Source organism: Drosophila nasuta, chromosome X (assembly GCF_023558535.2).
Source record: "Drosophila nasuta strain 15112-1781.00 chromosome X, ASM2355853v1, whole genome shotgun sequence".
Lineage (NCBI taxonomy): Eukaryota > Metazoa > Arthropoda > Insecta > Diptera > Drosophilidae > Drosophila > Drosophila nasuta.
Genome location: NC_083459.1, coordinates 5,068,734 through 5,080,426, shown reverse-complemented (window position 1 = coordinate 5,080,426; position 11,693 = coordinate 5,068,734). Strand labels below are relative to the sequence as shown.

Genomic DNA, 11,693 nt, shown 5'->3' with positions numbered 1-11,693 from the left:
CTGCAGTTGGCAATTATTAATTTAAATTGAGTTACACAAAATATGACTATCGATAATTGCAATCGAAGCAACACTACGAGCGCCATGCAACCGTGCCGGCTAGATTTTGACAATTGGAAGGCGCCACCTCCCCCTCCGCCAATTGGAATACGCAGAGAGTCAACCATATATATATATACATATATGTGTGCGTGTGTGGGCGAAAAAGAGAGAGAAAGAGAGAGAACATTTGCCGTTCCACGCGAAATATTGGTGCATGCGTATTTGTGTGTGTGCGTGTTGTACGTGCATATGAGCAAAGTGTATCGTGGAAATGCTGCTTCCAATCAGAATTTGGAAGTTTTTTCCATATTGATTAGTTATGTCGCTTTTGTTGTTTACTCGCTACATTTTTTTGGCCAGTTAACTTGTGTGTGTTTTGTGTGCGCTTTTTCCCACAAATACGCGGCAAAAAAAAAATTAAAAACAACAATCGAAAAAAAAATCCAAAGCGCATAAATATATAAATAAATCGTATAATTTGGCAAGAGCGAAAGACAAGCAATCCGAAAAACGAGGAAAAAACGCAAAAAAGGGAAACGCCAGCAAAACAAAATACAAAAAAATTGACGAAAGTAAATCGAATTAGAAAGCGGCTGATTGGCGGTGGAGGAGTTGAAGGCGAAGGAGTGCAAGAGAGGGAGAGGGAGAGGGACAGCGAGCTAGTGCGAGAAGAAGCAGCACTCGTGCAATCGATAGGCGCAACCCAAAATCGCGACCCAGCGATCACACAAACCCTCGATGTCCGCGGGCGTCGGCGGCGGCGGAGGCAGCATAACGACAGATCATCACAGCCGCTTATATTTCCTCAATTCGCCAACAACAACGCCGCTGAGCGGTCGCGATCCGTTCTTCATCAAACCGGAATACCTCAACTATGAGAATCCCATGCACCATTTGTATCCGAGCAATCGGGGACTTATAGAATATAACAATTATACGACAACAGTTGCGGCCGCTGCTGCTGCCTCAGCGAGTACAGGCGTCGCTGCTGCTGCCGCTGCCGCCGCTGCAGCCGCTGCTGCCGTTAGTAGCAGTAACAGTGCCAGCAACAACAACAACAATAGTAGTAGTAGTAACAGTAACAATAACAATAATAACAGCAGTAGTAACAACAATAATAATAATAACAGCAGCAGTACTGCTAATAACAGCAGCAACAACAACAACAACAGCAGTAGCAATAACAGCAACAATAACAGTGAGAACTTCCAGCCACAACAACAACAACATCATCATCCGCAGCATACGCAGCATCCGCATCAACATCCGCAGCAGCAGCAGCAACACCAACAACATCAGCAGCAGCAGCATTCACAACAACAACAACAGCAACAACAACAACAGCATCCCCTGCATCATCATTTGTCCAGCGGCATCGTTGTCACCGGCGTCGCACTTGGCCATCAATCGTCGCGTGCCCAGAAAGCAGCGAGACGACGCAGCAACGAATCTGTCGAGGCACGCGAACGTCGCTTGGAACGGAACGCGGCGAGAATGCGGGACAAGCGTTCGAAGGAATCCGAGGCGGAGTATCGATTGCGTTTGGCAAAAAATGCGGAGGCGAATCGCGTGCGACGCCAAAACGAAAACGAAGTACAAAGAACCCTAAGACTGATGAAGAATGCGGCCAGGCAGCGTTTGCGACGCGCCAGCGAATCGAGCGATGAGCGTAAAAAGCGTTTGGCCAAAGCAGCCGAAAGGATGCGTGTGGCGCGTGCTTCGGCGCCCAAGGTCATTAAGCCGCCGCTTGAGGATCGCCTAAAGGGCTACTAAAAGTCTCTGTATGGGGACGAGAGAGAGCGAGAGCGAGATGGAGCGAGCGCACTGGAGCTGGCTCCAGCAAGTTGAGCTGAGGTCAGACAGAGACAACACCAACAGCAGCACACTACACTATACACCTACACAAACACACACCCTCACCCTCACACACAGAGAAGGAGAGTAGCCAGCTAACAGCTAATCAGACAGAATCTAATCAGAACCCAGGAAACACAAACCACAGAGAAGAAGAAGAAGAAGAAGGAGCTGCAGCAATTGAAGAAGAGCAAGCAGAGCAAGGCATGCACATGTGTATGTGTGAGCGCCAGGAGCAACGTCATCAACGTCGTCGTTTTAGACAGCAACAAAACAAAAAACAAAATTATTAAAAAATAAAAAAAAAAGAAATGAGCTAAGAAGCAGCAAAAAGAAAGATAGAAAGCAAAACATATAAATAATATATATTGTATACATAAAGAAGAAAGAAACATACAACATTTACATAGGAGCTAGAGCAAGAAGAAGAGCGAGCCGCAGCAGAATAAGATGTTAAGCTAGAGCGAAAGAAGAGCGATCAAAAGCTTAGGCAAGGAAGTGGATGCGGAAGTGAGATAGGCAGGCAGAGTTGCCAGATCGGCTGCAAGCTACATATATACATAATGCAAAGATGAAAGAGAGAGAACGGAAAGTAAATCAAGAAATGGCAATTTTTTTTTTAATTTTTTGGATATACATAATATACAATATGTAGAAAGAAAGAAAGAAAAAAGTGTCGGTAAATCTTTTTAAGTTATAATTAAAAAAAAAAAAAGAAATGAAGAAAAACGAAACAAAACAAAACAAAAAAAAAAGAAATAAGCAGAAGATGAAAGAAAAGTATTTTTATAATGCATGCATTATATTCTTACACACATATACATATACATATATATAAAAATATATATAGTATATATAGTTATATATACAAAATACACTCACACATATATATAAATATATAGAGATACACACACACACACACAGACACAGCAGAACGCCTAGAAAATAGTCATGTGTGAATGTATGCACGTCACTCAAAGCACTCACACACACACACACGCAGACAGACATATGAGCGAGACACATACGCGCCAGAGTGAGATGGAGCGAGTGCGCCAAATTCCCCATCCTTCCCCCACACCAATCTACTTCTCATCAAACAAAAAAAAGCAATGCAAAAGAAAGTCAACTTCATCCCCACACAGACACTAACACACACATGCTCATGTGTGAGTGTGTATGTGCCCACATATGTGTGTGTGCTCCACCACACAAAAGGGTGGCTCACAACCAACACAGCAGCAGCAACAACAACAATTTGCGACCACAACAAAAATTGGCCGGTCCAATTGCCAGATTCTCTAACTGCATTTTGCATGCTTCCAATAAGCGCAACAACAACAACAAACTTCTCCGTTAGCTGCAACAGGTGCGACATCTTGCGGTCAATCGCGCAAGCTGTCAGTTTGCCAGGCAAATATCAAATTCAATACGAATTGCAGTTGGTTATCCTTCTCCCCTACACCCAACAACAAAAAAAAAAAAAAACAAAAATTGATAACGAATACGTGTCTGTCTGGGTTTGTGTGTTTGTGTGCGTGCTATGCTGTAATACAAATAGTCAGAGCACACATGAAAATCAACACCAGCAATCCCAAGCAGGATTATGTGTATACACACACATACACACTCACACATGGACACAAACACTTAAGCACACTCAAACATACATACACACCCATGCAAGCAAGCAAACAAAACACATGTATGGTAGAATGGCAGTTTGTTATAGCAACAGTACAGGCCTCCCCCCTTCCACTCCCACTCCACACATACTCACACACACTAATACCTTTGCAAACACACCCACAAAAAAAATAATAAAAATAAAACAAAAAGCAACAAAAAAAAAAAAAACAAAAACAAATCAAAAAGCGATAACAAAAAAAAATGATTAATGTAACATTTAAGTTCTAGTCGAAATTTCAAATTGTTTTTTCTTTAATATTTTTAACCCAAAAAAAACCTTTCCCCTTCCCCACAAAATTGTTTTCGATGTAAAATTATGAAATATACATTTTATGTAATTGTAATATTCTATGTACACTAAAAAGAAACAAACAAAACAAACACAAGAAAAACAAGAAAATACACACACAAGAAGCAAACGAAAAACAAAAATGAATACATGAATAAAGTTGCATTCACAATTTTTAAAATGGTTAACAGCATTTTCAATTTGTATAGCTGAAATAAATAAAAAAAAAAAACTAAAAACAAAAACAAAAGATTTTAGTGGTCGCATTTGAATACGCGGCATATCGATAAGTTTGCGAGCGCAAGCTATCGGAATGTATCGAAATTGCGCGCAATCTTTCGCGATAGCACTTCAATTTTTTTGTACTGGAAATACGTGAGCTATCGCTGCGAGCTACATGTATACATACACACACGCACACATACATCCAGTTTCCATACCCCTTTCCAGTTGTATTTATTTTTTAATGTGTGTTGTTGTGTGCGTTGTTGGTACAGAAAACTGGCCCGAGAATTTCGCTTGCCGGAAATTTTAGCGCGTTTTTTTTCAACAAACCAATTTCAACACAAAAATAAAAAATAAAATTGTAAAAAAAGACAAACAAGATTGTTGAGACTTGTCGCCTTTTTATTCGTCGCGCCACTCATCAAAATCAATTGTGCAAAAATGTGAGCCGCATTATTATTATTAATTCTTATAGAATAAAAAATATTGCATATGGTGTGTGAGTGTGAAATACATTAAAATAGGACTAATCACCTTGCATGCATGTGATGTGTGTGTGTCTGTGTGTGTGAAATACCGACAAAAATTGTTGAAGCGGCGAAAAACTGAAATTCGTGCAACAATTTGTAGCCAAAAAGTTGTATTGAAAAATATGTATGTATGTACATATGTATATAAATTTGTAAAAATATACTAAATACCAAATGCAAGTGTATATACGTAATATACCTACATACATACATACACATGTACGTATATAAATATATGTAGGTGTTGAGTGTGCCGTCTATGGGCTGCAAGCTAGAGATGAGAGTGTATGTGTATGTATGTGTGTACAATATAATCATGTGAAAAATCGATTGGAAGCGACTGGAAGCCGCAGGCATTGGAAAGCAAAGCGGCGGCGGTGGCGGCGCCAATTGTCATTTACTATCAAACAGAAGAAGAAGAAACGTGCGCACGCACCAAAAGTAGCCACAAAAAAAAAACAATAAGAGAACAAATATTAAACAAGGGACGAACCAATAAAAAAAACGCGCAACAAACAATAAAATTGTAAATGCAAAACAAAATCGCAACGTCCCAAAAAAAATTGCAACATTTTTGCGGCAGACTCGAAATACAGTGAAAGGTGCGCAATACGTTTAGCGGAGACACGAACCATACCGTATGTGTGTTATTTCCATTTTGTTGTGTGTTGCCATCTATCTCTCTCTCTCTGTGTACATGTGTGTGTGTGTATGAATGATTTTTGACATTTGCATGTGCAGGCGGCAGCGGCAACGGCGCGAGGCCTAAAAAGAAGAAGCAGCAACAGCACACGAATAAGGAGAACAAAAAAAAAATAGCTGAGACAGCAGCAGCGTCAAGAGACGACGATCAACACTGTATATATATAATTTTTTTTAGAAGCATATTGCAAATTGATTGACAAGCAAGCAAAAAAGTGGAAGAAGCAACAAAAAAAGGTGATGCGCAAAATAGCAAATCGAAACAAGAGAGCGAGCGGTGAGAGAGACAAGTGTGTGAGTGAATGTAGTGTGAACGAGAAAGAGAGAGTAGCATCATCATAAGCAGCCGTCGAAAGTTGCTAAAAAGCGAGCAGCAAAAACGCACACGAAAAAACAAAACTATATAAATACACACACAATCACACACACATTTTTATATATATTTATTCATATATATCAATTTAAATTATATATTTAATATAAATATATGTTCATATTTATATATAGGCGGCGATATCGATATCGATTGCGATTCTTGCGATAACGATAGTTTTGGAGCGCATTTCTTTATATAACTACACACACCCAGACAACTGCCTGCCCGTAGTCAAAAGAGGAAGCGAGACAGCGAGAGCGAGTGTGGGTGAGCAGGCGAAGGAAGGAGCAGGGAGCGGAAGAGGAAGCAGGACGGCAGCAATTGATCGAGGAGCAAAACGAAAACGGCTGTTAAATGCGGCGATCAAAACGCCAACGCCGCCCCAGCAATAGCAGCAAAAGCAACAGTCACAGCCACAATTATCGATATCGTCCAGTGGAGGACAGGGATACGCTTATCGTTTATCGTTGTTGACTGCTGTCAGTTTCGTTCACGAAATATCGATCAAAACAACAGCAAGAACAACAACAACGACGACGACGACGAGCAAATCGAAGAAGAAGACGAAGAAGAAGAAAAAGCAGCGACAACGAGTTGACGACAATTTCGATTGTTGTTCAGGCTTTGCCAAATAATGGAACCAGATCCCAATGGGATAAAGATAGAGCCGACACTTGATCACCATCATCAGCAGCAGCAGCAACAACAATACGCAACGCATGTGCTGGCAATTAACGGTCCAAATGGGCGGCTACTTATCGATCATCAGTCAGCGCTCTTGGTACCTTTATCGACCCATCAGCAGCAACAATTGCAATTGCAACAGCAGCAGCAGCAGCAACAAGTGCAACAGCAACAACAACAGCAGCAGCAGCAGCAGTTCCAACAACAGCAGCAACAACATCATCATCTACAGCAGCAACAATTTCATCAACAACAATTGCAAATAACATTACCCGCTTATTCACAGCCCTTGTCACTGAAGCAACAACCGCCACCGACGCCCCTTGGTCCTGTCTCCAGCGTCAGTTCGGTGTCCGTCAACACACAACAACAACAACAGCAGCAGCAACATCATCAACAGCAGCAACAGGAACTTCAACAGCAACAACAACAGCAGCAGCAACAACAACAACATCATCAGCATCAGCAGCGTTGGAACGAGAGTCCTGAGGCACGACAGCGCCGCTTGGCACGCAATGCTGAAAGGATGCGAGAGCGACGACAGCGTGAAAGCGAAGACGAGTATCGCAAGCGTTTGTTGCGCAACGCCGAAGCAAATCGCCAGCGTCGGCAAAACGAATCCGATATCGAGCGCGCCATGCGTCTGGTGCGCAATGCCGCCCGTCAGCGTTTGCGGCGCGCCATGGAATCACCGGATCAGCGAGCAAAGCGCCTGGCCAAATTGGCCGAACGCATGCGTATGTATCGGGCGAGCGAGACGCCCGATCAGCGTAAGATTCGACTCGCTGAGATGGCGGCGAGAGCGCGTCAACGGATTGCCAGCGAATCGGTGGAGGAGCGCAAGGAAAGACTGAGAAAACTGAACGATTATGCGAAAAAGGTCAGAGAAAAGAAAAAGATATACAAACAGGTGCAGCATGGCGTGCAATTGCATGGCGGCGTGCCACCGAATTCGTCGTCCTCATCATCGACCAATTCGACCACCAATTCCACCAATTCACTCACCCAGCAGCAGCAGCAACAGCAGCAGCAAGTGCTAGCTGTGGCTTCAGCCGCAGCAGCGGCTGCTGCTGCCGCCGCCGCCGCTGCTGCCTCCGCAGCTGGCGCAGCGCCCAATTGTAATAATGAGCATAATATTAATTTAAATCAGGCTAACGTGACTGCGTCCGCGCCTGCAACCATCAACATCAACAACAACAGCAGTAGTCCACCAGCAGCCACTGTTGCAGCCGGTGATGAACATTTGGTGACTGCGGCCGCAACGGCAGCGTATCAACAGCATCAGGCCATCGAGTATATGGGACAGAATATGTTTATCACACCGGGCGTTGGATTGCGTCCCACCATGCAACTGAAGCAGGAGCCGCAACAGCAGCAGCAACAACAACAACAACAGCAGCAGCAGCAACAGCTCCAACAACAACAGCAGCAGCCACGCTATTCATTAGGCGCCCAGCAGCTGATCGATGGAGTTGCTGGTGGAAGTGGTGCAGCTGAAGCGGGCAGCATATTTGTGCAACAGATCTATGGCGAGGAGCCCGGAGCTGGTGGAGGGGGCAAAACTGGTAAATTGCTGCAGGCGCATGTGCCGCACTTTAGCATTGCCAATCCGCTCGAGTTCTATCAGCACAAATACGCTAAGAAGCAGGAACTTCAGGTGCGTATCCAGACAACGCCAGATTAGTCATCACAAGTGCGACAGAGAGAGAAAGCGAGAGACCACTATAAATTACTATTACTACTATTATTATATGCCAAAGTTTTCATTAGTTCCTTTGTTAGCCACAAGAGTGAGCGAGAGAAACAGAAAGAGGGAGAGAGAGAGAGCAAGCTTTAATTTCACCTATTTTTTATTTTAACTAAATTTAGACTGAAAACTGTAAAACAAAAACTCACTACAATTTGTTGTAAAATATGAAATTCGTTAACAAAAATTTTACGTAATTAAAACAAGAAATTTTTGCTGTGAAAAGCCCAGAACAAAAAGAAAAACCAATCTTCAACATGTGTTCAATTCATTTCGGCTGCCTCTCTTTAGCTAGAAAATTGCTATTTTGTTCTAAGAAAAACATTCATTAGTCTTTTCTTTCTATTTTTCTTCTTTTTTTTTTTGTGTGTGGTACAAAGTTCACAAAGGGTTAACTGGCAAATATGAGTTGTACACTTTTGGGCTGCTAAATGTCCAATTATAGTTAACAATTAAAATGTCCATTCCTTTCTCGGCAATTCTTAATCTTTTAGTCGATGTGATTGAGAGTGAGAGACATTCACAAGTTTGCAAAGCGCAATCGCAGCCAACTTCAAGCAGAGAGGAGAGTTAAATATGGCGACCATGCTTCAACTTTGCTATTTTAGGCAGGAAATTAACTATTTTTAATTTAAAAAATTACAGCCAAAATTTAAGGATATTTGATTTTAAAACTTAAGTTGTAAGCTTACCTCACAGTAAATGTGCAGATTTATGGAGAGTGCGCAGGCGCAACTAACTTTAGCAGAGTCGAGAGAGCGAATAGTTAAACATGGCGGCCAGGACTGCAAGCTGTGCTTTACTATGCATATGTATGAGAGAGAGAGCGAGGGAGGGCTTACTGCAATTTGAATTGTTTTTGGCATATTTACATTTTTGGTATTTTTTTTCTCCCCAACAGTCTGGCAACGAGACGAACGATAACAGCGGGTCTGTTAGTCTGGCCCAGAACGAGGCCAAAGTGATTGTGGCCGCCGCCGAGCAGCAAAAGACACTGAAATCAGGACAAACCGTCGCCGCCGGTGGTGCAACGACAACAACAACGACGACGACACAGCTCTACAATCAGTTTCCCTATCTGGCAACGTTTCCAGCCGGCAGCGGGGGCGGCGGTACAACGGGCACCGCTGCTGCAGCTGGCGCCACCGTTGTGACAAATGGCACCGCCGCTGGCACAACGACAACAACAACAACCGCCTACTATCCCATGTATCACAATGGCTTCCAGTTGGGCATCGGACCGAATGCGGTGCCGCCGCCATTTACGCCGGTGCACTTTGCCAATGTCAGTGGCGGCAGCAGCCCAACGGCAACGGGGACGCAACAATACAACATCTTGACAACGGCGCCGGCGGGCACAAATCCCACGCTAACAGTTGCCGCCATGCAACAGGATCAGCAGCAACAACAACAGCAGCAGCAGGTGCAACAGGTGCAACAACAGCAGCAGCAACAACTGGTGCAAGAATTTCCCAAAATGGGACGCGGCAGACCACGTAAAACGAGCCTGCTGACATCGCATGAGGATCTCAAGGCGAATACGCTGCTGGAACAGGAGCTCAATCAAATGCTCGCCGGTCCCCACCTAACAGGTGGAGGCGTCGGCGGGGGACAACGACGTGGCGGACGTGACCAGAGTCACATACATGCACATTCCACGGCAGATGGCGATGGCGGCGGCGGCGGCGTTGTCGTAGTGACAACGCCAGCAGCAACGTCAACGCCGCGACGCAGCGCTGCCAACAAATATGAAACGGAAGAGGAGAAACGTGTGCGTCTCGACAAAATGGCGGCTCATCAGCGAGCGGTGCGTGCCAATGAATCGCCCGAACAGCGAACAGTGCGCCTGCAAAAGTTGAGCGAACGTGCGCGCTTAAAGCGCGCTCAAATCAGAGCCACCGAAAACGTGGAGGAACGCAAAGAGCGATTGTCAAAGCAGGCGGAATACGCGCGCTTGCGACGCATGCGCAGCCATACGCCAAGGAATAGCAGCAGCACGGCGAGCGCTGAGTTTCATGCGAAAACCGAGGATGAGACGAATGAGCAGTTGTACGATAACGATACCGATGGTGGCGATAGTTTTGTAGTAAAAAGCGATTCGCAGTTGGATGGCGAGGGCTCCAACGATCAGCAATTAGCAGCGCTGCAGCTGGAGCAGCACGAGCTGCAGCAAATGACGAGCACTCTGCAACAGCAGCAGCAACCGCATCACGAAGCCATTGTCATCAATCAGCAGCAGCAGCAGCGACTGGTTACACTTAGTCAGCATCAGCAGGGATACAGTAAATTGCAGACGTCAGCTTCGACGGGTGGTGGCGGCGGAGGGGCAGGCGGTGGAGGTGCAGCCAGCGGCACAGCTGAGAACAATGATATGCTTAAGATACTCGAACCGATCATTGTCATGAAAACCAAATGAGTATCGCGAAAGCGTCACAATCAGCCCACGCAACGCTAAAAAAAAGGCAGCTATACACACACACAAACACACACACATACATAGTTGTGGGCTATTGTTGGCGCTCTCTCACTCTCGCTGCTGTGTCGGTGACATCGAAAATGAACCCCGCTCCCCCGTTTCTACACCATCACAGCAACAACTTCGCTCTCTGTTTGGCAAAGATGGCGAACAAATTTATTGTAGTATAAACTCTATTCCGCGCTCCCCCGCCCCATCCCTTTTTGGCTATTGATGCGTTTGTACAAAGAAGAGAAAACTAAAAACAAGAAAAAGAAATGATGATTTGCAACAAATAAGATATCCCTTAAGGCTCGCGTTCTCTTTGGCCTTAATGCCATTTAAATTCTGATGCTACACATGCATATGCATCTATACATACAGATATGTATGCATGCCTGTGTATGTGTATTTGTATATTGTGCGTTTGCAATTTATTTTGTTTTTTTTTTTTTAAATTTAGAATCGTCTTACAAATCGACTTAATTGTTTAAATTTAACGAGTACTCTAAGGATATGCTAGTGCAATAGTAATAGACAGTGCAATATCATAACAAAACAAAAACACCTGTAAAAAGAATGAACCTAACTAAACAAAAGCTGCTTTCAAATTGTCGTTGTGTGTACACCCACACATGTATGAGTGTGTGCAATAAATATGGCGACAAAATGATGGCAGTCCAATATCCAGGACAGTGTGAAAAAGAGAAAATGAAATGTAACAAAACGCACCAACACACGACACACCGACACACACACACATATGCACTATACGTATACATTAACTCTGCAGCTAAAAGAAACATAACTAAACAGAACGAAAATGAAACAAGTAACAATGTATTGCATATAAAATAGGTATAGAAATTGTAATCTTTAAAAAACAAAACAAGTGTAACGGTAATCGATGCCCGATTACCGTCTAAACCCTTTTATGTAATGTAATAAGCAAAAAAGAAGAAAAGGAGAAAGTGAACTAAGCCTAATTTCATAATAATAATAATTTGTAGCCCATAAACCGAGCACACTAAGTAGAAAGTACGTATTAATTTTTTAAAGTAGCAAAACATACAAAATAAATTTAATGAGCAATAAGAAAC

The 11,693-nt window shown here is 43.6% G+C and overlaps 2 protein-coding genes across 7 annotated transcripts; both read left to right on the top strand.

Annotated features, from left to right (window-relative positions):
• Positions 1 to 301: 301 nt before the first annotated feature.
• On the top strand, positions 302 to 3,390 carry LOC132796074 (putative uncharacterized protein DDB_G0277255). The gene has a single exon (XM_060807105.1). The coding sequence runs from the start codon at positions 781 to 783 to the stop codon at positions 1,813 to 1,815; it is 1,035 nt and encodes a 344-aa protein (XP_060663088.1). The 5' UTR covers positions 302 to 780; the 3' UTR covers positions 1,816 to 3,390.
• A 958-nt stretch (positions 3,391 to 4,348) lies between these two features.
• On the top strand, positions 4,349 to 11,692 carry LOC132796047 (hormone receptor 4). 6 transcript variants are annotated; one of them, XM_060807075.1, is made up of 4 exons: positions 4,349 to 4,542; positions 5,839 to 7,271; positions 7,542 to 8,048; positions 9,040 to 11,692. In XM_060807075.1, exons 2-4 carry the CDS (start codon positions 6,342 to 6,344, stop codon positions 10,552 to 10,554), a joined length of 2,952 nt encoding a protein of 983 aa, XP_060663058.1. In that variant the 5' UTR covers positions 4,349 to 4,542; positions 5,839 to 6,341; the 3' UTR covers positions 10,555 to 11,692. The 6 variants fall into 6 exon arrangements, with proteins under 6 accessions (XP_060663058.1, XP_060663053.1, XP_060663055.1 ...); XM_060807070.1 differs by having other exon boundaries at positions 5,839 to 8,048; XM_060807072.1 differs by lacking the exon at positions 4,349 to 4,542 and adding an exon at positions 5,018 to 5,231 and having other exon boundaries at positions 5,839 to 8,048.
• The last annotated feature ends 1 nt before the right edge of the window (position 11,693 follows it).